The 26,407-nt window shown below is 44.0% G+C and overlaps 1 protein-coding gene across 2 annotated transcripts in view; it reads left to right on the forward strand.

Annotated features, from left to right (window-relative positions):
* The first annotated feature begins 4,091 nt into the window (after positions 1 to 4,091).
* Positions 4,092 to 26,407, forward strand: part of LOC134375612 (low-density lipoprotein receptor class A domain-containing protein 3) — a 231,769-nt gene continuing 209,453 nt past the window's right edge. For both annotated transcript variants that reach the window (XM_063094220.1, XM_063094222.1), the window contains exon 1: positions 4,092 to 4,171. In XM_063094220.1, the coding sequence (XP_062950290.1) occupies positions 4,126 to 4,171 (46 nt within the window). In that variant the 5' untranslated portion in view covers positions 4,092 to 4,125. The remainder of the gene's footprint in view (positions 4,172 to 26,407) is intronic.

Raw genomic sequence — 26,407 nt, forward strand, 5'->3', positions numbered from 1 at the left:
CTTTGTCACCTGATTCTGTGGCCTCCTGATTCTATGTTGGGGGTAGAAGGAGTGGTATGTTTTGGGAGGAACTTACCAGGAAGCCTCTCAGTAAGCAGTTTCCACCACCCACTACAATTTGGAGTGGAGCAAGCCGTCCATGTCTGAACCCTCAAGTGAATTTCTGTTTTCTTCACATACCATAGAGAAGAATGAAAGCCACATGAAGGAAAGGGAGAGCATGAAGCAAGGAATACTGAGCCCTGTGAAATCCTGAGCCATAGAAGTGACTGGGGGAGTCAAACTTCTCCTGCTATCTCTCTGCCTGATTTTTATGAATTAAGATGATGTGTACTTGTTTCCAGTAAACTTTTTGTAAGTAAGGTTTTTTTTATTAGTCCGTTTAGTGTCCCTGCTGCTTTTACCCTCTTGTTAGTTCCAACACATTCTTATTCTCAAGTTTAAAATGGTTCTTTTTGAAAGTTTGAAAGCCTAGGTCTTAGGCGCTTTGGAAGAGAGGTCATGATAATGGCAGTAAAAAAAGAAAAAAGAAACTATGATAACAAAACTAACATTTTTGAATGCTTACCATGTACCAGGCAACATTTTACGTGCTTCCCTTATATTAACTCATTTAAAAGGTCCTATAGAACCATTAAGCCAAACCTATAGATGACCTTAAAGGCAGATGTACTAGTTATCTATTGTTGCATGGCAAATTACCCAGAAAATTAGTGGCTTAAAACAATGGTGAACATTTGTTATCCCTGAGTTTCTGTGGATCAGAAATTTGATGGCGGGTGGCTGAGGGGCTCCATTCCAGTTCACGTGAAGGTCAGTCAGATGTTGGCCGACAGTACAGTCATCTGAAGGCGTGACTGGGACTGGAAGATCTGCTTCCAAGATGGTTCACTCTAATGGCTGGCAAGTTGGCAGGAAGCTCACTTCCTTTCCATGTATCTATTCATGGGGCTGCTTGAGAGTTCTCACAACATGGTGGCTGTCTTCCCCCTCAGCAAGTGATCAAAGAGAGCAAGGAGGAACTGCTATGTCCTTTGTGACCCAGCCTTGGAAGTTACCCACTGTCACTTCTGCAATATCTATTGGTCACACAGGTCAGCCCCATTCAGTGTGGGAAGGCTCTACACAAAGGCATGGATTCTAGAAGGTGAGGATCTTTGACAGCCATCTAGGAAGGTGGCTACCACAGCAGTTGCCTTGCAGTGTAAAAAGCTAACTTTTCTTGAGCAACTACTATGTGCAAGGTGCTGTGCCAAAGGCTTTACAAACATTATCTCTTTCAATCCTGACAGCAACCCTAAGATCCAGGTGCTCTTGTTATCCCCACTTTACAGATAAGGAAACTGGGGCTCAGAGAGGCTAATAACTTGCCCAAGGTCACAGAGCTAGTATGTGGCAACTGAAATGAGCATCGGAGCACACCTCAGACAGACTTGAGTTCAAGTCCAGCTTGTGCTATTTTCACCTGTGGTGTTACTGGGCCTGCCGTGAGAAGAAAATGAGAAAATGTACAGAAAGTACAGAGTATTATATCGAAGACCACAGAGAGACAAAAATCTTTCTTCCTTCCTTCAGCAATGTGAAATCATTGCTCACATGCAAGGATGAGTGTCTGCCTTTTGGTAAATAAGACATAAAGCAGCCTGATTCTGATTTTTATTAAACCAACATTAAAAAAGATTGTGATTGGCCCACAGGACCTGAACAATTAGCACTGGAACCTATCACATTTCCTGAAAACTGAGTATCTTGTGCTTTTGATAGAATTCTAAAGAACTGGGAAAGAGGAGAGTAATAAAGTACCAAAAAGTGGTTTAATCTCCTGCCCAGCTTACATAGTGAGGATGTTGGGAATGACTTAGTATAAGTACAGAAACAATAACTGAACTTAAAGAGGGCTTTACATTTGTCCAAATGATTTCAAAGACATTAATATGTTTTTTAAAAGTGAATGTGTGTGGGGGGTGGGGGGGAGAAACATGTGGAGAGTAAGCCAGGCTCACTAAATCATTCCCGCAGTTGAAGTTCATGTGCCCAAGAACAACAGCATTGGGTCAGGTCCATTGTCTTTCCATATTCCTAAAGTTTGGAGGCAAATGAGGAGCTGTAGAAGAAATTATTTGCCTCTTTTAGTATTGCTATCAAAGGCAGGGGCCTCTTCCCAGTGTACTTTCTGGGAAAATGCACATATCCACAAACACAGGAAATTTTGCATAAAACTTTAGTGATCATGGGTCCCAGGATAAAACACCAGATTGCGAAATCTTTTGGAGAATTTACTTCTGTTTTCCATACTTGACAAACCACTTTGTAATCCGAAACTTGCTAAACTTTCCTACATTGCATCACATTTTCTCATTATCTTGAACCATCATTGGTATTTTAAATTTTGACCTGACCTACTTTAGCCTTCATGTTTTCAGACTAGAGCAGGTAATTAACAAGTAAAGTCATTGAATCTCAGGCATCCTGGAGGTTGTCTGCAGTGCATGCCGTCAGGGGAGGAGGAGTTAGCAAGAAATTGGTAAAGGGCCACAAAAAAAGATTTACATCGTATAATGTTGAATATACTAATTATCCTGATTTGAGCATCACATATTGCATCCAGGTATTGATATTCAATGCTGTACCCCACAGATATGTACCATCAGTTATGTTCCGATAAAAACAAACAAAACAAGTAGTCAGCCCCAGCACCCACACACTCCCGACACCTCCGGACAGGTACAATTTATACACAGTAAATCTCACCCTTTTTAGGGGTGGGTTTTAGGGATGCAGTTCTATAAGTTTTGACAAATATATAGTCCTGTGACCACCACTACAATCAAGATGTAGGACGGTTCCACTGCCCCCCAAAGTTCCCTTGTGTTCCTTTGTGCTCATCCCACTCCCCCACCCCAGATCCTGGTGATCACTGATCTGATTTTGGTCTTTGTAGTTTTGTTCCCCCTTGGCTCTTTTGGGGCTGGATTCTTTCTCTTAGCATCTTCTGAGATTCATCCATGTTGCATTAGATGATATATAACAATTTGTTTACCCATTCACCAATTAATGGACATTTGAGTTGTTTTCAGGTTTTGGTGATGATACGCATTATTTTTTTGCTTTTGCTTTTTGGGGGATGGAGTGGGGAGAGGTTGGAGCACAAAAGTGTCATTCCCTTCTTTCCACCATTAAATCCCTTGGGACTTTTCACGGGTGCTGCCTGGAAGCCCCAACTGCATTGGAGCAACAACTGTTCTTTTTGCATTTGGGTGTCTGCCTTTACATTCACTTAACTTTTCTGCAAATTGGAGCCCACACGTTCCACCGGTCAAGGTGCACACGATCCAGATGAAATAACCCACGCAGCCAATGCTGTGTGCAGGGAAGGCGTCAGCCTCTTTTCTCCACCTGTGGTTCCCGAGTCACCTGCGCTCGTTAGAAATGCAGACCCTCAGGCTCCACGCCAGACCTACCGGATCGGAGTCAGCATTTTAACACGATCCCCAAGTCTGTCGGGTGCACACTGGAGCTTGAGAAGCACTGGCCGGATTCCACACTCCCTACTAAAAATAAACTACATATTTTCTCATAAGATTTGGCCCTTTATTCCAACATTTCCTTTCCCTCTCTGGTGTAAACTCATTTCGTAGTTGAGTAAAGAACTCAAGTGTGGGTCTGGGAGGTGGTGAGCGCCGCATCCTCGGAGGATACAGGGGCACAGGAGGAGGAAAGGGGGAGAAGGAGGAGGAAAGGGGGAGAAAGAGGAGGCGGACCACAGAGCCCGGGCTGCTCTGAGATCCCAGCAGCCGGACGCGGGAGGCGACGAGAGGCCGAGAGGCCCGACCCTCCGCGCCCCCCTCGGTGGCCCCATCGAGCCGGGACACCCGCGGCAGGACGCGGCCGGCGACGCGCAGCCCAGGCGCTTGCAAAACTTCTCGGAGCGGGTCGGGGCGGGGCCGGAGGCGGGAGGGGGAGGGGGAGGGCCAAGAGGGAGGGAGAGGGCCGGCGAGAGGGGGGGAGGGCGGGGGAAGGGCGGGGGGCGGGCCGGCGGGAGGGGCCGGCGCCCCGAGGGGCGGGGTCAGCGCCGAGGCCGCGGGGGCAGCGACGGAGCCGGGCAGCGGGAGCGGCGGCCGCGCCATGTGGCTGCTGGGGCCGCTGTTCCTGCTGCTGAGCAGCGCGGCTGGTGAGTCGGGGGGCGCCGGGCGCACTTCCCGCGGGGTGCGGGGTGCGGGGCGCGGCGGCCGGGCTGCTTCTCGGGGAGTGGGTGTGCACGGAGGGCGGACCCCGGCGCCGGGCTGGCCGGGACCCCGCCGAGGGGCCGCCGCGGGGTGCGCGCCGTGCTATTGTGTGAGCGCGCGCCGCGTTGTGTTGTGTTGGGTTGTGTGCACGCGGGCGGGGCTTTGTGTGCAGCCCGGCCCCGGGGAGCCCGGCGGCTGCCCCGATTGGGCGTAGCTCGATTGTGTCTGTGTGTGTGTTGAATGTGTTGGGGAACGGAGGAGGGGAGGGGAGAGGAGAGAACTCTTCCCTGAACCCATCTTCCCAGTCGCCCGGGCGCTCGGTGCCGCGCCAGCCTTACCGGGGCCTCTTCCCTAGTCTTTGGCGTGCTCGTGCCTCAGTTTCCCCACCTGCACTGCGGCACGAGTAGCATCGCTGGGGTTGTGTTTGGTTTGGGCAAAGTGAGGTGAAGCGGGGCCGGACCTAAAATTATTAATTTTTCCCACTGATGCTGGGAGCAAGACCTTTACTTAAGTGGTCTGACCACCCCCACTCGTCCCGCAGGGGACGCCCTGACCAGCGAGGGGTCCTGGGAGAGGCCCCGGGGCCTTATCTGGCAGCCTCTTGAACCTGGCATCACCACAGCGCGTGCATCCTGGGGGCCTGGAGAGAGCAAGCCTCCTTCCCCGCTAGACAGCGCGAGGCTCCCAGGAACTTTTCTGCTGATGTGGGCACGCTCCGAATTCCGGCCTGGGAGCCCTTCCTCCTCTGCCCCTGCCCGCCGGCCACAGCTGTCAGCTGCCCCTCCTTGGCTCGGCTCGCCCCTGGCCCCTGATGTTTATTTCTGGGCAGCGGATGCCCAGGAAGTGGGTGACAGGGCCCAGTGAACTTTCTTCAGCAGAAGCTTGCTTTCCTGGCGTTTTGTGCTATCCACGTGTCTAATTTATGCCTGATTTCCCCAAATGCTCCTAGCAACTTGCCTGTCGAAGTGTCTTTGGTGGTGTGTTTGTCGGGGAAGTTGTGGCTCACTTCATTCTGAGCTGTCTCTTGGATATGTAAGTGCTTTGAAGGGAAGTCTCCCGGCTTTCTTGAAGTCCCTGGTCTTAGACATCCTCTGGGTATCCTCCCTCTCTCAGACCTGGTATGACATCATCCCCACTCCTCTGAAACTCCATTTAGATGTCTGTGGGTTTGCTTGGCTTCCAGTGAAGGAATAGGCCTCCTGGTGGCTGTTGTGGATTTTTAACCAGGTCTGGGTCACAGTGCCCTGTTTCTTCGGAGCTATTGGACCACCCTAGGGAGGGAGTTCCAAGGGGGCATTGGGCAGCCAGAGCAGGTGTGAATTATTTGGAGGCTGTGAGAGCAGGCCGATTTCCAGGGCATCTCAGACAGGAAGACCTGCCCAGATTCACACACTCAGTTTGCATATCCCTGGTGCGTCCCCTCATAACACTGAGAAGGACAGTCTGGAAGCCGGCTCGTGTGTGCCATCAGACAGCTACTTGTGGCCCAGTGGAGACTATTATTTATTTCATTTCCCGGTTGGTATTGGGTTGTTTCAGTTTAGTCTCTATCTTTGTAAAAATAGTCGTAAAGTTAATTTTGTCCCTGTCTGGTCAGTACTGGTTATTTAATATAAAGGGAGTGTGTGTACGTATCAAATAGGGCTAAAAAGAATAGAATAGTCATCATGGAGATGGGGGGTGGTAAGCAAGGAATAGCTCAACCATCCCAGATAAATAAAGGTTTTTCATTATCTGTGGGCTTTTTCTTTTAGGACACAGTATTTGCTTTCAATATTTCTTTGGGGGAGGGGATACCAGACTTCTGTTCAATTAAGAGAAGCAGTTTTACAGTACAGTGGTCTTGGTCTTGTATTTTTTTTTTACAGTACCATGGTGCTATGAATTCAAAGGGACTAGGTTCCCCCAGCTCAGGCTCCTGGCCATTGGTTCTCACAACATGTGCTTCCTGGATGGAGCAGGCTGGCGCTCTGGTTGTACCCAGGTTCCTTTCTCTTTGGCTTCCTTCTTTTTCTGATCATTTTCCTTCACGTGTTTCAGGAAGCTGTCTGGGCTCATAGAGTGCTTAATATGTTCAATACGCACTTTAATTCTCTTGGCAAGAATCTTGCCATTATTGTGTTTGTTTACAACAATGCCAACAGCATGCTGGGTCACATTGTAGACTCTTCCAGCTTTGCCGTCGTAACATTTGTGGGGCATTCCTTTTTGAGCCCATTCCCTTGATGTCTGCAATATCACCTGTAGTGGATTGACTTATGTACCCCCAAAACTCATTGAAGCTTGAATTGTATCCCCCAAGTTTTATATATTAGAAACTTAGCCCCCACTGTGACTATTAACAGGGTGGGAAATCCTATTATGGTAATTGTAAAGTGGGGCCTTGAAGAGGTGATTGGGTTGTAGGACCATGCAGTAGTGAATGGATTAAAAGTGGTGGTCAGGGGTGTTCTGAGGGCTTTAAAGGAAGAGGAGAGTCTGCCTTTCGCTCTCTCTCTCTGCTCTCTCTGCTTCCACCATCTTGCAATGTGAGACCCCTGGGTCGCTGTTGCCACCACCAGATGGAGTTTGGACTTTCCAGCCTCAGAAAGTGTAAGCAAGAAATGTTTTTCTTTATAAATCACCCAGTTTCAGGTATTTCGTTATAAGCAACAAAATGAACTAATACATCACCTTTCTTGTAGATTGGCATGCATGTGGCAAAGGAACAACTCCCTGTTTTCTAAAAGGCCTAGAGGACGTAGCATTGTTCAGTTTGGGGTTCACAGCCAGACCAGATACCCTACATTTGTACCCCATATCCTATACCTTGATCTTCTTCTGGGAAGTTGATAAAACAAGAGAGATGATAAAAGCCAGTACTTTATCCTACACCTCGATCCTCTTCTGCAAGAAAGATGACAGCTAGTACTGTAGATTTCTGTCTCCATTTGATAACCTATGAAGAAACTGGGATTAAAGTCGAGTGCTACTCTCTCCGTCCTGGGTCTTTTCAGGGCTGGGGCCGGTGACATTCCACAAGCAATTTGGAGGCCTTTCTTATTCAGGAACCTTCTCAGACACCACGTGTATGTTTTTTTCTTCCTTCGTTTTTTATCGTTTGTGTTAGGGAAGGGAAGCATTGATTTTGACTGTAATTTTTTAATGTATCCTACAAGAGACTGAGCCCGAATGATGCCATCTGATGTCTAGTTTTCCTCCAGTGGGTGGACTTGGTGGGTTTAAGCGTGTGGGTCTGGAGACATTTCTAATGGTGGCCATGTAGCGTGGTGGTTGGTCTTCTCACCTCTTGCCCTGCTGACCTTTTTTTGGACTCCTTGACATTCTCTTTCTGTCAGTGAAAAGGCTCGATTTCCCCATGTGTACTCCCAGGAATGTGGGTATTAACCTTTTCTCCTGGAACGATCTGCTTGATGGTGTGATGGGTGGGTTTTATATATTTTTAAACTAGCTATGCATAGCCCAGCCCAGCCCAGCCTGAGGATGTGTGCACCAAAGTACAAATAAACACACCTTGTTACTTTTCATCTTCAGAGAGAGACCCAGTAAGGCTCCCTGCTGTGGGTGAGATGTTTTTTCCTGACAGCCCACTTAGGCCATTTGCCCTGGGATAAGTGGGGTAGGGAATGTGAGCAGGGGAGGTGGGATGGTAAATTCTGGGCCTTGAAGACCCGTTTAGACACCTTTTGGACAAAGTCTCCAGGATAAGTTGAAAGTGGGCTTGTATTGTGACCGTCATAAAGCAGTTCAGAGAATTTGGGGATTAGGATGCTTTTAATCAAATAATTTCATTTTAAAGACTTGGCCTTTATAACCTTGCCTGTTTGTATGTATGGGTAAGGGGAGGAAAGGGAATCTGGTATTTGTGGAGCATTTCCTGAGTGTGAAATGCTTTGCTCACCACTTTAAACACCTGATCGCGTTGAAACTTTCCAACGATATCATGTGGCAGGAAGTTGTTTTATGATTCGGGAGAGATCAGTAATGCCTAGGGTACCATAGTAAGGGCTGAAGCCTGGATCCTAACTTAAGTTTCTCTTCGTCCCCAACCTGGGTTTTTCCCACTGTTTGCAAGTTTCCTGCATAGTGGTTCTATGGCTTTCTTCCCAAATGCTTTTGTGATTTAACACAGTCAGTGGGATTGTATCCATAAATGCTGCTGTCTCCGTGCCCCTATCTGTTCACTTTGTGGTCACTGCTCTGAATTTATTCAGCAGACATCAAATTTCTCTGGAGGACATGTTCATGCTCATGGTGAATACATAGAAGAAATCTGAATCCTTGAGTGAAGATGGAACTTTTGTCAAAACAACCCTAATGTTTCTGCTGTGTGCATGGTTGGGAAGCACGTTAGGCAGGGAGATGGTTCCAAGGTTCCATTTCTTGACTTGAGCTGTAGTTACACGGGGGTTCACTTTCATTCACTGAGCTCTATCATTATATTTCCCCCTTATATGTTTAATGTAGTTCATAATTAAGACATAAAAGATACTGTATACTATGGATGTGTCTTGGAGTGATGGAACTGTTTTTAGCCATGGGATTGCCCCAGGGACAGTATGGTTTTGGTTGCTGCGTTTTCTTGTTTATTCTCTTTCTCTCTTTGGAATATTTGGAAATGCTTGGGGCATCCTAACCATGCAGGGGTTTTTTTTTTTTTTTTGTTTGTTTGTTTGTTTGCCAATGCCTCTACTTGACAACCAGGGGGATGATGCGATGGCTGTTGGTGTGTGTGTGTGTGTAACTGCTTTCTTCCATTGTAATTGTTATAAAAGAATTTATTGTACTCACTTGGATGCTGAGGAGGATCCTTACAAATGATTGCTGGAAGACTGGCCAGGTAATTTGAAGATTCACCATTTGTTTGTCACATCATTTGCTTGGTGTTTAATATTATTTACCATATTAAGTGGACTTCTATGACAGTGTGACTGCTTGGTTGGTGGGATAGCGAATGTTTGCTTGAGGTAGGATTGTTAGGTTTACAGAAGTGGTTGCAGGGATGGGGTTAGTTCAGTGCCTTGGCACGTTGACATTTTGCACTGGATAGTTCTTTGTTGTGGAGGCTGTTTTGTGCGTTGTAAAATATTCAATGGTGCCACTGATTCTAGATGCCAGTAGCAGCTTCCTCTTTACCCCCCAGCGTGACAACCAAAAGTGTCTCCAGACTTTGCCAAATTGCTCCTGGCTGAGAACCCCTAGTCTAGTATGAGCAATCCCCTTTGTTATGCATTTGAGCATTATTACTGCCCATCCTAATACTGTCCTTTAATATTGTCCCCTGGGTGCAGTGGGTCAGGATGGCATCCTACTTCTGAGTGGCCATCAGGCTTCTGCTTTATGTTTCTGCAGCCATGCAAGTTCAGTGAGAAAACACATTCTTAACTAGCAGTGCCCTCAGCACTGACCCTTTCCCTCTTGCTTCCCCCTTGTGCCATCATGAAAACTTCTGGAATATTCGATTATAGATTGGGTTCTCTTGGGAGAGACATAGGCTGAGAAAGCAGCTGACACCAAAAGCCACCTGGCTCCCCAGAGTTAAACTTGGGAGGTTCATCAACCCTGAGGGTTAAAGCTTTCTGAAAGTTTGCCTTGGGAGCTGCGTGTTGAAATCTTAACCCTGGAAGTTCCCCTTCCTCCAGGCTATAGAGCAGTTATTGTTCTTTTCTACTCCCCTTTTCCTCCCCATAATTCCTTCTCCCTTGCCATCAAAAGGCTTTACAACTTGAGTCGGTTCTGCAGGTGCTGGGGAAATCGTCCACACCAGCGGCAAGCTGGTTTTTAGAAGTTTTCATCTTATACTTTCTTCTGTAAAGTCTTTAAAGTTAGGCTCCATGTTGTTTTATGGCACTTGAGTTCCTTTAAGACACTTTGTCTTCCAGCTGTCGTTTCCCTTTGTTCTGATCCCAGCCTTCCTTGAGTTTTTTATTTCCTCCTCTTTTGCACGCCACATATGTTGTCTGCTGCTGTCTTTCGTGCATGACTTCGCAGGATGCTGGGCTTCCAGAGAGGAGTGCACATTGTCCCCGTTCAGGCACATTTGTCTCAAATCATGCCCTCTTTAAAAAGCCTTCTCTAGTGAGGAGCTCTTCCTTTCCAAGCATGTGGTAATCACTTGCCTTTTTGTCTTTGGGTAACTAGAAAATTCTTAAAGTTTTATTTGGCTGTTCATTAGTGTGGTGCCACTTCTGCCACACCCAGGCACTGTGTAGTGCTACGGTGGTGCAAAGCCGTGTAAAACTTGTTCTGTGCCCTTGAAGAACCCAATGATCAGCTGATGGAAATGAGATTGTTTGCCTTCTTTCATCATCGGGGAAGGCTAGAGACTCTTTCCTGCCGGTGGTATCTCAGAGGCATTTTTAAATGTGAGACATGCGGATAGATCTTGGACCTTGATGGGGACAGAGCAGCACAGATGTTGCAATGCCCCAGCAAACATGGAAACCCCATCTTTGGGGATATTTAATCGGTGCGTCATTCTTGAACGGGTTTCAGAGGTGATGACACATGTCCTAGTGTGTTACTTTAGCTTTCCAGATAAAATGTGGGAGTATGTGTGTTGGTGCTCTAAGATGCTTCTAGCCCTAGTTTTCTGAGATTTCAGCAAGAACGTTCTTCTGTGGCTTTTGGACAATAGCCTTTTTTATCTTATGGTTGTACACTGTATGTATGTATATATATATAAACTTCTCTTAGCCCCTAATCCTACTAGATTGTAAACTCCTTGAGGGCTGGGATCGTCTGTTAAATGCATATGTCATATTTCTTATTTCTTTTGTGGTGTCCAGGAGAGTAAATAATGACTACCACTCATTGAAGGTTTACTCTGTCCGGCAGGGCACCAAGCACTGTGTATGCATTATTTTGATGTAATCTTCTTGAATTAAAAATAGTACAAAAATAGTACACTGAGTACATGCTTATTATACAAAATCCAAACAAAATAGAAGTAATGACAATAAAACATTAAAATCTCCCTTCATCTTCTTTTGACATGTCTCTCCCTTCCCCTAAGTAACTCTATTAACTGTCTGGCATATATCAATTTAGCCTAATTAACATGGATATATATATATGTATAGATACACATACACACATCCAGACTTAATTTGATGAACTCATACTTGTCTATATTTGTAGGTTTTTGACTTGCTTTTTTACTTAACTACTGTGTTTCACCAGTTCTACCTTGAGCCACATGAATAGGTCACACCTGCCTCCTATTGTTTAGACATTCTAGCTATTCCAGAGCATTTAGCAATTTCTCTTGCCTTCCCTTGCGTCTAGCTCAGCTCATGAACGGCACTTCATTTAGCCTCTGTCTCAGAAGCACGATGTCCTACAGCTTTAGCCATTTGTGAAAATCTTCCTCTTTTAAGTCTCTTAAAGCTCTTGGCTCTTGCTTTGTAAGAAGATATGGAACTGTAGTCATTTTTTCCAGCGATAGATATTTAGTTCACTGTTATTATCAAATTTACATTGTTTCCCTTCCTTTTTGTGTACCCAATTATTTTTCAGTTTAGTGCCAAATTTTAGTGTCATCTTTTAAAAGACATTCTCAATAGCAAGTAAATTCTACCTGTGCACTGTCAACAATGCACTCAATGGAAGTGACAATACGTAAACGGCTGTGACCGAGTTCACCCGGGAACCACCAGTGACTGATAAATCACAGCTTCCGCCTGCCCCGTGCTGTCAGAAGCTGCTGTTGGCTGTGAGGCACATCCTGACATTGGAGATGTTGCGATATCAAATATGTGTGTCTTCTTGGCCATCTTTCTTTCAGCTCTTGTATATCTACTCATTCTTTTAAAAAACCACTTTAAAAACATCTTTCTGGTATATGTGTATGCTAGAGTTTATCTAATGCTTCTTCTGCTGATGGATCTTGTTTCATTTTCACAGCAGTTTATTTAGGTAGGTGGTATGCTCTGCCATTTTTTTAGATGAGGAAACTAAAAGGTTAAGTAGTTTTCCCAAGCCCTCAGCCATGAGAGGGGGTTTCAGAGTTGGCATGTGAGTTGGCACAACTTAAACCAGTGCTCTTATCCACTGGCTCTTCTGCTTTGGCATAGAGTAGACACTTAAGTCCGTATTTGTTGGAAGAAGGAAGTGTGCTGTCTAGCTTGTGCTGGAGAATTCCATCATTGAATAGTGATGTCAATACTGATTCCATGCTTGTCTTGTATAGAACGATCTGTTTGAGAGCCATTGGAATAGGAGGCATCCCAAGTTGTTTTTATTCAAATGGCCTGTCTTTGGCAGATTGAAACTGATGTTCTGCCATTCCCCTGTGAGGAGAACTTATCATTACAGACATTTAAATTGGCCTTTCTAGAGGCTTGATTTATCAAAAGAAACAATAAACAAATTATTTCAGCACCCTGAGACTTGGCTTTGAATATATTACTGATGGAGAATTTTTTTTCTCTTTGATGGAAATATTTTGTTGGAATACTAACCAAAAGCAATTTCTTTTTGGTCACTACTTCCCTCAAATAGTGTTGGGTGCCAAATAGAAGGGCCCACAGTTTAAAAAGTCTAGAAATAGATTTTTTAGACAAAAATGTAGTGCTGATGATAATGCCTCATATAAAAAGAGAGATTTAAATTTTTTAAAAATTACTTTCTGACCCTGAGCTTAAGCTTGTATGGTTCATGTATGGAAGAACTTTTTTGAACTAGTGATTGATATCATTTATTCTGGAAGGTGAAATTTTAATGTATTGCTCCAGAAAGAAGCTAGAAGTAATTGGCACCATCTTGTTACCTCAAACCAGGGAGCTCTTGTGGGCAGTGGTGCCTTATGAAAGTAATGCTACTGGTCTGTAAAGTGTTAATAATCATAGACAAGACCTGTATCAACCAGAATGAACTTCAGGGTTTTAAACTCTCACTCCCAAGTTCTCTACAGAGAACCGAGAACCATACTCTCCTTTTGAGTCATTGTGATATCAGAAGACTGGTGATAAATTGAGTGAATTCACTGGTGCCCAAGTCCAACGGGGATTTTTGACAGACAAATAGAACAGTGTGCAGACGAGGTCCTCTGTGCTGGAGAGCAGCCACAAAGAAGGAGGGCAGCCGTTTAGCTTACTCTGGAACAAGCCTTTGGCATCCGGGTGCTGGAGGGACGTGGAATTTATGAATAACTTGATTTAGAAGACTTGCAAACTCAAGGTGCCAGTGTTCCAGGTGGCAATAGGACACTTGTGTGTTTGTTGGCATAGAGAAATGAAAGCATAAGGAGTGTTTAATTTTATTGCTTTAAAAATCCCTTCTCATTATAAGGCCTAGTGAGGTTAGCTTTGGGAATGTCAGAAGTGTGTCGTCTTTGATGGCATTACTGGAACTTTCTCCTTCAGCTTTAGCCTTGAATCAGAGCAGTGTTCTTCAGGAGTCGTTCAACTAATTGGATGTGGCTGAAAAAAGAGCCCCAGTCACACTCATAGTTCAACAGTCAGTTGAAAAAACCTTTTGATTGGTTTGGAAAGTTCTAAATTTAACTTGTTTTTTATTATAAAAATAAAATGGGGGAGTTTGGGAGAAGGTGGAAGAGTGATTAACAACATAGGGTATTTCATCAGAGTGAAAGCTGTAAAAAATGGTTGACGCTAAGAGATTCCAGAACAGAACTGAACAAGGTATTTCAAAAACAGATTTATAAAAACATTGGCATAAGTTTGGTTAAAAAGTGTGGTATTAGCAAGTAAGCCCAGCTGGCAGGGACCTGCGGAAGCAGGATTGGAAGGAATTGATACTAACTACTATAAAAGAGAGGAAGTTGTAAAGAATGATTTTTGCATCAGGAATATTCTGCATTAATAAAAGATGGAACTAATCTTGTAAATGTCATAGAGGAACTATAGCCTTGGTGGAACCGGTGAAGGGCGGCAGTGATACAGTAGGGTAAAGATTTAGCATTCCCAAGGTTCATGTATGTTACCCAAGTTAATGGTGATGACAATACAAGAAAAGCTAATGGATGTTGAAAATATAAGGTGGTTCAGTTTTTGAATAATGAACATATCAGAGCAATTGGAGATGATCAAACACTGGAATATGTATTCAGAGAAAGGAACGTTGTCCAGCATCTTTTGGAAGTACCCATAAAATGTGATTCAGCAACAATCCTGAACAGAAAAAAGGACTCTTCTCCTTTCTTGTGTGACTAAAGTCCCAAGAGGCAGGATGGGGTCTGTTGTGTTCTTTGACATCTGCCGTGTTTGCTGTTGTACCCCAGCACCTGCCTCAGTGCTTGGCATAGTGTCAGGCACCCATAGGGTTTCCTATGAGTTACCTAGAAGAAGGAATGGCGGAGGGTGGGGCGGGGTGGGGATCACTAAAGATGTGTGACTGTGACTTTGAATTGGGGGGACAGTCAGATGAGGCCATGGTGAATGAAATTTACCTGGTCAAGCTAACTTCGCCTTTTGCTTACAAATTGTTTCTCCTCCTCGAGATTTTGGAACCGTCTCATTGATCTTCAAAGACTTGCAAAGATCGTTTTTAGAAGAGATACCCTTGGCTTAAAAAGATAAAGAGAAAAGAGAAAGAGGCCTTTGAGAGGGAAATGGATTGTAGCAATTTTAAATTGGGTGATAAATTAGACAAATACATTATGTGGCATATAAAAGGGTTTCTGACAGGTTAATGAAAACTGCTACGCATCTTAATTCCATTTGCAGAGTTTACATAGTTTACCGAATGAATAGGAGAAGTTTCCAAGGGGAAAAAATGAAAACACTTCTGTTTTATAAAATATCAGTGTTAAAAATATTAAATAGTAAGAAATTGAAGGTTATATTCTGGCTTAATTTAAAAGGAAATAAAAAGTTGCTGGTGAAACCGTACAAAGGATTTCAGGAAGGAAGCGCATCGATAAGTATATTCTTAGAGGGAAATGGAGGGTGACATACATACATCAATTATAAGACTAAATGTAAAAGAAAATGTCACTTACTCTTTAAAAAAAAAAAAAAATCACCCGTCTGTTCATTATACATGTTCATTAAGGCATAGTAAAAATGAAGAGATATAAACAGAATGAAAAGTTAGGGAAATAAAACTCATTATGCAAGGGCTGCTTTTGTGGTATCAGATAAGTAATTTCATAGCATTAACATTAAGATAGATAAACAGGGTTACTGCGAATGGCCAAAGGTTCATTAAACAACAAGTATCTGATCATCCCACATAAAAAGACATGAAGAATTAGGAACATAATGAAAAACGGTGTTGAAGGTTCTTCAGGTATAAAATTAGCTAGTGCTTGCCAAGTTTTGGAAGGTTAAAATATTTAGAAAATACATAGTTTTAATGTTTTAAAGAAAAAGTCTATGGGAATAGGGAAATGCCCAGCTCTAAAGGGTGCTGATGAGTGGGTGGTAAGTGTCCGCAGTTGGGAGTGATGGGGGATCTGACCAGGTCCTCGGGGAGCCCCCAGGGACCTTTCCTCCACACACCTGCTCCCTGGATCTGCAGAAGTGTTTGCTAATGGAAGCTTTGGGGATAAAATCCTCCCTGCTAATGAGATGAGAAGGTTGATTAAGCTTCAGTCGGGCTTAGTGACCAGTGGCTGCCGGGGGTGGGGGTTGGGGGGGGTGAGGGGGTATCTGCTGGTGGGAATTTACAAGAGCAGTTTTGGGCCTGTCGGATGGATGGGAACGGAGGGCCTAAGAAGAAAAGTGTATCTTTGCTTTTATGTATTGTTAAGCATTTACATTATTTAAATTATTAGAAATCATTTTCCTGGTTGAGTACAATGTATTTTCTTTTTTAAGTTTGTAGTATATGGATTATCGTATAGAGCTTTGCTACTCAGTTAAGTCTACAGATCAGCAGCATCAGCGTCACCTGAATCAGAATCTGCATTTTAGCAAGATCTCCAAGTGATACGTGTGCATATTAAAGTTTGAGAAGCACTGATGTGTTGAGTAAGAATACAGGCTTTAGAGTGAGTCAGCCTTGGTTCAGATTCCACCTCCTTGCCTTCACCTTGGCTAGGTTTCTTAAACTTTTTCAGTCTGTCATGTCTTCATCTCTGAATAGGAATAATAGTCTTTACCATGTAGAAATATTTTACATGAGATAATTCATGTAAAGCACTTAGCCTTTATGATTGCCCATTAAATGTTGGTTATTTATTAGTAATACTCAGATTTATTATAAAAACTTGGACAAAAGGTAGAAACACATAACTTACAGTTCCATAACCTAAAGATTGTTAAAACATTGGTTTATTTATTTATTTTTGATTTTATATAGTTTTGATCACACATGGAATAGAATTTCATGTCCTGTAATTTTTTTTTTTTTACTTAAGACTATAGCATAGGCATTTTTCCATGTTAAACTAACCTGGGAGGACAAATAGTCCAACATTACAGAATGCCTGGGTGTTTTCTTTGATGCTGGCTATAAAAATCATCTAACCTAACTGAGCTGGTGACATACTTTCTCACAGCTTCTTTCAATTTCACTACGTAGGGGATGATATTACCTGATCTGCCTGATTTTACCTGATAGTCATGAGGATCCAGTGAGAATCATGTATGTGAAAACAGCTGGTAAAACGTAAAATGCTGTACATGTATATTTTATGTAAGTGAGTGGTCTTAATGTGTAGGAAAAGCCTAGAAACATAATTACCTGTTAATGCCATGATTCCATTTCTAAAACTTTCTCCTAATTAAATAGTTTGGGATGTATACAAAGGTTCAGCTGTGAGGATATTTAGGCGCGATTGTTTATTGTGGCAAAACACTGGAAGCTAATAAAATGCTTACTACTAGGGGTGAGTTATCGGGTCAGCATACTAAAGTACTGCACATACAATGACAAGGGTGCTACAGACCTTTGCTCTCCAATAGACATCCATTGGTCACATGTAGCTACTTCAATTTAAATTAGTTAAGATTAAATAAAATTAAAAAATTCAGTTTCTCAGTCACACTGTATATTTTAAGTGCTGAGTAGCCCCATGTGGCTAGTGGCTACCATATTGGATAGCACAGATATAGAACATTTCCATCATTGCAGAAAGTTCTAGTGGATAGCACTACTCTAGAACAATAATTCTTATATGTAAAGAGAATTCTTACAAAACAGAATGGTTCAAATTTGTAGTGTGTATCGTTCTGTGTGGCATAAATTGCCCCATGGTGGTTGGGGCACACCATGTCATTTCTTTATTTTTGTAAAAATAGTCAAATCTGGCCTTAGTTGTCTCCACTCACCAAAAGCTAGAGATTTGGTGTAAGTCAATTGTTTAGTCCCCTCCTTTTCCTGTAGGTTCTATCAGGACTCCTGGGTGTCTGGCTTGGTCATTGGTGTTACTGTTGCTTTTTGTTCCAAAGCCTGTTTGTTGCCTAGTGTACGACTGTCCAGTCCTCGAAACTTCAATCTACTTCTTCCCATCAATGAACTACCCCCTGCATTTTACAGCAGTGATTTTCAAGGGTTGGGGGAGAGGCAGCCATTCCGCCCCCTCCCTCATTTAGATTGGTGGGAAACCGGGGTGGAAGAAAGGCTGAAAACCATATACTGCTTAAATAAGCAGTAACAGCCCAAACTCCTCTTGAGTCATTTGCAAATGTGGGTGATGCTTTCATCTAGTTTGCATACATACCCTGGTGCACACTTCGTAAGAAGGCTCTACAATAACTGGTCCCTCCATCCCCTGCCCCTCCCAGCAGCATCGGGCCTCTAGGCACCCAGGCCTTGCCAGTGGGGTAAACTGGCACAAATAAACACGGTTGGTGCCCTAGTGACTCCTTGGATTTTTAGCAAATGATTCTGGCCAGCTCGACTGGGAAGGAATGCTGTCTTCCAGCTCGTTCATTTCTGCACCTCTAAATGCAGTCTTATATAGTGTGTGACCATCCTGTTTGCTGTCTGGTCTTACTATTAATATTTAATAAAAAGGTTGTGACTGTTTGTAGACGGTTTCTCAGAGAAAGCTTCCTATTCACCCTTTGAAGCCTGGCTAGTGAGTCTCTTTTTCTAGAAAACTGTATTCCCGTATTCCAACTCCCAATCACAGAATTAATCTCTGGCTTAATAACAGGTGCCTCTACCTTGTATTTGTTCTTGTTGAACTTAACACACGATATTGCAGTTGATTATGCTTGTTTACTATACTTGAATGGATATTAAATCTAGGTAATTGTAAGAGTAACTTGGGTGCTTTAAAATACATACTTTTTAATTACTTTAAATTCTGGAATCTCTCAAAACATCATAAAAGAACTGAGAATAATATAACAAACACTAGTGTATCACACAGATTTATCGGATTTTTAACATATGACATTTTAATTCAGATTTTCTTTTTAAAAGAAGACTTCCCCTTATCCCATTACTTTCTCTCCCATTCCAGAGGTCACCACTATCCTCGAGTTAGTTTATATCCTTTCTGTTCATGTTTTTAACCTATATGTGCATCTATATCCAATGCATAGTATTTTAAAGTGTACATAGGTGCTATCATACTGCCTATACTTTTACAGCTGGCTTTTTAAATTTACTCTTATGATTGTGAGGTCCATCCATGTTGCCATATATAGAGGTAATTTACATTAACTGCTGTAGAGTATTCCATTGTGTGAATATACTGTAGTTTATTCATTCATCTATTAACAAGACATTTAGGTGATTACTATGACTAGCCAGACTACAGTGAAAATCCTTTTGCATAATAGCAGGACTTTCTCTATAATATTATTCTTGAAGTAGAATTGCTGATCAAAGGCTTTGCACATTTTTAACTGGAGTCTGCATTGTCAACTTCTCTATGAAATGGTCCTACCCATTTATACTCCCTTTAATGGCTTATGAGAGCACCTGTTTCCCCACCTCTCTTCCACCATTTGGAATTTAGAGTTCTTAGTTTCCCCATGGAGAAAAATGGTAAGTTGCTGTGGTTTTAATTTGCCTTCCCCTGATTACTAGTGAGGGGAGTTGTGGGCTGTGGCCAGGCCTGCCCCACAAAGTGGATACAGATGGAGAATGCTGTGGTAGTTTGGCACTGGTAGGTAGGAGGTGGTTATTCCATTGTTGGTGTGGCAAGGATTTCTAGGCCCGGACTCTGGACCTTAGGGTTGGTGATAAGGTCTGTTTCTGCTGGAGAGCAGAATGTTTGCCATACATGGATTCTGGGCACTCCATGGCTCAGCATTTAGCAGGTGGCCAGCCACAGTTTTGTGCTCCCTTTTCCTGGTGGATGTCTCACTCTGAGGCTGCTGAGACTCCTGAACCAAGGGTGCCACATTGTGAGAAAATCAGGTGCCACTCTCTGGGTTTCATTTTCCATAGAGGTGTGGGGGAGTGATAGTCCAGAAGGCAGGCTCCTGAACTACATGGTCTGAGTTCAGATCCTGGCTGTGACCTTCGGCCAGTGACAGAGCCACTCTGCCTCAGTGGGCGCTTTACCTGTAAAAGGGGGATATCCTAGATCTTTTTCTGTTGCATAACAGAATACCTGAGAATGGGTAATTTATAAAGAGATTTACTGCTTACTGTTCTGGAGGCTGGGAAGTCCAAGAGCATGACACTGGCGTCTGGTGAGGGTCTTCTTGCTCTGTCATGACATGGCAGAGAACGTCTCATGTCTAGAGGACATGAGTGTGTGTGTCAGCTCAGGTCTCTTCTTCTTATAAAGCCACCAGTCCCAAGTCCATCCTGATGACCTTATCCAATCCTAATTACCTCCCAAAAGCCCCACCACTAATCAATATATGAATTTGGGGATTAAGTTTATAACACATGATATTTGGGGGATACATTCAAACCATAGCATGGGATAAGGTTAAGAACAGTCTCCTAGCATTCTTGCGGACAGTAGATGAGATCATGCACATGGTCCTTAGCCCCATGCCTGGCACATGGTGATTACTCAATACACATTACTAATCCGTGCTCTGAGATGGGGTGTGAGGGCTGGGTGTGCCATTTATCTCAGATCCCCAGAGCCTAGCCCAGTGCTGCCAGTAAGGGGGTACTCAGTAAACGTTTGTTGAGTGAATGTGTGAGTTTCTACTTAGAGACTCCTCTGTTCTGCTTCAGTTTGTACAGCAGGCCATGTTAAGGCTCTTGAATTTTATTCTAGGAGCAATGTGAATGTTTTTGAGCAAGGACTACTATGATTCCATTTGTGGTCTTAAAACAGAGATGAGGGCTATTGATCCTCCCGAAAATTTGAATCCTGAGATTTCTGGTACCAACCATGAACTTGAAATCAGGGTTTTGTGACTCTTTTTAAAAAGTTTCTTTTTTCTTCCCCCTCCCTGGAATGTTCTTCCCTTTGCCTTCTTAGTCTTTTTGAAATACGTTCAAATAGCTTTTTTCCCTTTGGTGGCTCTGAAATCTTAAAGTTTTGGAGTTTGAACTTGAGCTTGTCTATAAGTTCTAAGGGATATTTCTCTTTCATGACTTAGGGCATGTTGCAGGGTCAGTGCTAAGTAAGATTCTGGAAGCAGAGTCCTGGGAATCTCGGATATATTATAATTTTCCTGCTAGTTGAAACAGCTCATCTAAGTCTCTTGTCTCTACAGAAAATACCATTTTCCATCCTAACTTTTGGATTGAAAAGGGTATACTCACCCTGTGGGGCCATCATGCGGACTAAGCGGCTGATGATAATTTTCTATATGTTGGTTCTGCACTGACTTCGAGGGATGAACAGCTTGCTTCTCGGAGGCTCATTAAGTTTCCTGGGCTCTCTGGAGCACCTCCTTTTAAATGAGTTCCTCCAGAGGACTGAAGAACCTCGAAGATTTTGAAATAGAAATGCCCTTTCTCTAAGTATTTTTAGGGGAAGACACAGTGACTGTTTTTTTCCTGTTTAAATCATTTTCATTTTTTTGAGAGATGGAGGAGGAGCACAGAATGGAAAGAAATTAAAACCTCTGAGACTTGAGGTATTTGCATACATAGGACACCATAAAAAGGACATTTAGTGGATTAAGAAGGCAACGTGGGTGGGGAACAAAACAGAGGGTAAAAGGCTGGCTTTGTAAAATAAATAAATAACGATGCCACTTGGAAATGGTGATTAAAGCAAAAGAAGTCATAATCAAAACAGCGCAGAAATCAGAAGTACAAAACTGTAATTATTAATGGGAGAACAAAGTAGGATCACATACTGACAGTCAGAACTGTGGGGGAGGGCCAGGCCCCAAGGACAATGAATTTAAACCCTATTGGATTAGAATTTTAATTACCGTTCACTTGCATTGCCAGAGATTTGGGATGAACACATTGTGTGCTCGTGTGTGCACACGTATAAACACCACGTGTAAACATTGCTAGCCTTGGTCCTAGGAAGATATTCAGCACTGGACATCACAGGTCTTCATTCTGTATCTGCTTATCATCTATTTTAAAGTGACTTATTTGGGATTATGTCACTGGCTTTTTAGAACAACTGTGTATTGCTCACTTACTGGTAAGGCAATGCGGTAGGTATGGTTGGATATGCAGAGTTCTCCCCTGACCTTAAGTAATGAAGAGTTTATGAAGAGGGGGAAAACGTGCACAGAGGTCTGAGTAAGGCCTTGTACAGTAGTGTGGTGAGTGAGACCGGAGTGGCACAGACCAAAGGCTGCTGGACTTCACAGCAGGACCACGTTTCTTCTAGTAGTAATGAATATACAGAGATGGTAAAGGGTCCCCGAAGTAATGGAATTCCAGGATGGCATGGGCTGAGTCCCAGAGGTGAGGAAAGTCTGCAGCATATTTGAGGAACCTCAAATATTACAGTTTTGCTGGAATCTTCAGGAGCAGTGGGAGATAAAGCTGTAAAGAGGACATACTCTGCTACGAATATGCCTCCTGCTGACAGCATTCCCTACTATTGGGTACTTAGTTCCCTGGCACTTGAGAAAGTGCTTTACACACTTGATTTTGTTGAATCCCCTCAAGATCCCTATGAGGTAGGGACTATCATGATATTGGCTCCACCCAGTAGAAGGTTGAGTCTCAGAGAAACTAAGCACCTTGCTGGGATTTGGGCAAGAGCGATGTTTTCCAGCTCCATAGCCCATTCATTGGTGGGCGGGGTGGTGTTGAGGACGACCAATGCTTTGTGTGACAGGCAGTGGGAAGACTTTGCCTGGATCAAAGCTCTATTTAGAAAGACTGGGGTTGGCCTCCCCTTTGGAGGCAGTGGTACATCTGAGTGTAACTAGGTCCTGGCCTATGTTGTCAGATGTTTCTGGAAGGGGGACGGCCTAGATTTGGAGTTTCAGTGAATGGTGAGAGCAGAAGCTGCATTTGTAAATTAGGGTGGGGAAGTTGAGCCAGGGAGGAAGTGCCGGCAGCCAAATGAAATTGATTAGCATATCTGGCAATTCCCGGACATTGGTATTATGGGCCAGTGAAATAATGAAAAAAAAAGCTGAGCTCCTGAGGCTGGATTACCTACTTTTATTTGATCAAATGAGAACAATGAAAAAAAAAAATCACCTTCTATTATATCATCACCATTTTATGAAAGAAATCACTTTTTAATACAAACATGTAGCAGTGGCTCATCCTCGGAATGGCTTTAAGCAGGATAAGTTTAGTTCTAAGAAGAGCCTGCTGCATTATTTCTTTCATTTTCTACATGTGTCGCTGATCACTGAACTGGGGTATTCTTGTAACTCACATTTGGGAACTGCTGGTAGAGGCTGTTTTGTCTGGAGGCTTGACTGGGAAGAAGGCGGTTCCAGGCAGTGGCTGGGGCTGTGGGAGGATGTAGGTCATCGGTGTTCAGGTATGTGAGTGTTGAGGATTCAGGAAGGGTGTTCTAGGGCAGGAAGCCCTCACTATGTGCAGGGGAGCTGGGGAGGCCTTTGTGAAGATAGAACTGGCTGGAAAATGCTGGAGAGAGGAGGGAGAGAACACACAAGCTGAGGGTCTAACGTTTATTGAGCACCCACCAGGTGTGCGTGATAAGAGAGATCTCATTTAATCCTCATGAAAAGTCTTTGGGGCAGAGAGACTATTATTTCCATTTCACACATGAGGAAACAGAAGCTCTGGGCGTTTAATGTATCCAGGACCCCTCACTACCAAGTCGCAGAGTTGCGATTTAGACTAAGTCTGACCTCATCTTCTAGCCTCTACGTGGGTTCCTAACTGGGATGGCGTTGGCATGCTGGTATGACCTTTTCAGCTACTGTTTAATTTATTTAGAGTAACAATAGTGAAGTGTCGGAACACTTTTGCTTTTCCCTTTGGGATTTATGTCATTATCTTGTGACTTTGTGACAGTTTCTGTTGGTTTTGTTCCTCCTGTGCAGCCTCATCATTTGGTAACTGGCAGATGGGGCTCTCTTGTAGGCAGATCTCTGTTGTATGAACAAGCCTTTCCTGAGTGCACAGCATGTCTCCAGCTTGCCTTCCTGATTTTGTATGCAGGTCTGGGTTGTGGAATCTGCATGCCTTATGCAAGGGATGGCATCTTGGAGCTCTTGTAGTTTCTCTCCCTGAGGAAACGAGCTGAGAGAGGGGGAAGGATCCCTCATATTCCAGATGTGGTCCGGATTCGAACCCTGGCCTCTGCCTTCTCTGTCGAGGCTCTTCTCACCTCATGTCCATGGAGGCTTCCCTGCTCACGTTAGTGTGAACCCCAGTGGACTTCCCTGAAAACTCAATGCTCTCTTTGAACAGCTGCCCAAGGACGGTTTTCAGGTTTTTATCCATTTTTCTCTTTTAATGGAAGGTCTGACTGGCTAGTTGGTTAATGGGTCCTGGGTTCTCCCAGGCCACTTAAATTCCTAATTTTCAAGCATTATCCATGGAGAAAATCCACTCTGCAGAAGCTTATGACTTAATGAGCTCAGTCAAAGTCAATCAGAAGTTGTGGGCAGCCGCTTTGATCGTGGTGACGGGTGTTCTGGTTTCCAGCAGGGAGGTGGGGAAAAGGCTGTGCCCATGACTTATTCAGCACTTGCTTGGCTGTGCTGTCTCACCTGGCTCTCCTGGGAAGCCCCGGTGTTGAGATGCTCAGGATTCAGTCTCCGTTCAGGCTTTATGTCTCAATATGGCCTGTGATGCTTCCTTTCTGGAAGTTTTTGCTCAGCTGGAAGCAGCCAGATGTTGGAACCAGAGGTGTACATCTTGAGTAAACACGTTTCTGCTTTCAGAGTGGCCCACGGGGCTCCTAATTGGTAGAACCAGCTCCTCCAGGGAGGGGGCATGTAGGGCCCACGTGCATGTGTGCTGTGTTTTCAGAGAGACCCACTGATAAAATATTTACATCACTGACTTGGTACCAAGTCCTGGTTTATTTGTTTTAAAAGTCTTTAACGATATATCAACCATGAGGATTCCGGCTTGGTAGCTTGTTAGCTTTTTGTTTCTCGCTTATGGTTTTTGTTTTCATGAGGAGCAAGGAAGCTAGGTATGATCTTCTGGGAAGAAGCCAGCTGTGTAGGAGAAAACTGTTCCATTGTGTGGCTAGTAAATGACTAATAATAGGAGAGAGCCCCTCGTGGAGCCCTTATTGTGTGCCTCTGGCACTGTCCTTAGTGCTTTGTGGTCATTATCTCTTTAATTCTCTCATAATCTTCTAGGTAGGTATAGTGGGTTGAATTGTGTCCCCCAAAAGATATGTTCAAGGCTTAACCCTTGGTGGCTGGGAATGTGACCTTATCTGGAAATTGGTTCTTTGCAGATGTAGCTAGTTAAGATGAGATAATATTGTATTAGGGTGGGCCCTAGTTCTAATGACTGGTGTCTTTATAATAAGAGGGGCCATACAGACATACACAGAAGGAAGATGGCCATGGGGAGACAGAGGCAGAAATTGGAGTGATGTAGGTACCAGCCAAGGAATGCCAAGGATTGCCAGCAACCACCAGAGGCGAGAGAGGCAAGGAAGAATTCTCCCCTAGAGCCTTCAGAAGGAGCACAACCCTGCCACCACCTTGACCTTGAACTTCTAGCCTACAGAACTGTGAGAGAATATATTTTCTGTTGTTTTAAGGCACCCAGTTTGTGGTAATTTGTTATAGCAGCTCTTGGAAATAATACAGTGGGAATTATGTAGAAAGATGTTAACCCCGTTTTACAGATGAGCAAACCAGGGCTCAGAGGTGATATGCATCTCGTCCCTGGTCACTCAACTTGAATGGGGAGACAGAAATATCAGGGATTGCATGATGGCGCTACAGAGTTTATGCTTTCATTTTCACTACTGAGTCGGCAAGGTGGTAACTTTCTGATGCTGGTTTTCTAGGACAGCTTAATGAGCAGTTTAGTCTCAGAGGGAGGTTGCCCAGTTGCAGTTTAGATCTGCTCCAGGTCCTGGATTCGGCCAGAGGTTTCCCTGAGTGACTCTGGGGGAGTGCTTGCTTTTGCTGAGAGAATACAAGCCTCGTATTTCCTGTCCTGGGGATCTGTGTATCAGGTGGAGATGTGACGCCATCTCTTCCCGCTTCAGCTAGGCTTGTAGGTAAGCAAGGACCCAGCCACCTGCTGCGGAGAGGTTAGACAGCTTTCCTGAGTCTGTCTGGATTTGGAAAAGTGATAACTGGAGGAGAAATAACAAAAGGGTGCACTACTTCCGAATCTCTCTAAGGCTGTCTGCACCCTTACCTCCCTCTGAACTCCCACCCCTCCACCCCCCAGTTGGGAGGGAGAGAAGTAGGCAGGGGCCATGTTTTGGAAAGACACTGGAACACCAGTGGAGGATGTTGAGGGGAGTGATGGGACCTGTTGGACACTGTTATGGGCTGAATTGTGTGCCCCCCAAATTCATATGTTGAAGCCCCGCCAGTACCTCAGAATGTGACTGTATTAGACATAGGGCCTTCAAAGAGGTGATCAAGTTAAAATGAGGTCGTTAGAGTAGGCCCTGATCCCATCTTACTGGTGTCTTAGGAGAAGAGATTTGGACACACAGAGAGACACCAGGAGTACACATACACAGAGGGATGAGCATGTGGGGACCCAGCAGGAAGGTGACCATCTGCAAGCCACGGAAATAGTGCTTAGGAGAAACCAACCTTGCCAATGCCTTGATCTTGGACTTCCAGCCTTCAGAGCTATTTCCATTGTTCAAGACACCCAGGCCGTGGTATTTTATTATGGTGGCCCTATGGAACTAATGCAGACACTTAAAAGATGAATCTAGCAGCAGAGGGGGCCCTAGACGAGGGAGTGATATTATGGGCATTTAGAGCAACTGAGAG

Source organism: Cynocephalus volans, chromosome 4 (assembly GCF_027409185.1).
Source record: "Cynocephalus volans isolate mCynVol1 chromosome 4, mCynVol1.pri, whole genome shotgun sequence".
Classification (NCBI taxonomy): Eukaryota; Metazoa; Chordata; class Mammalia; order Dermoptera; family Cynocephalidae; genus Cynocephalus; species Cynocephalus volans.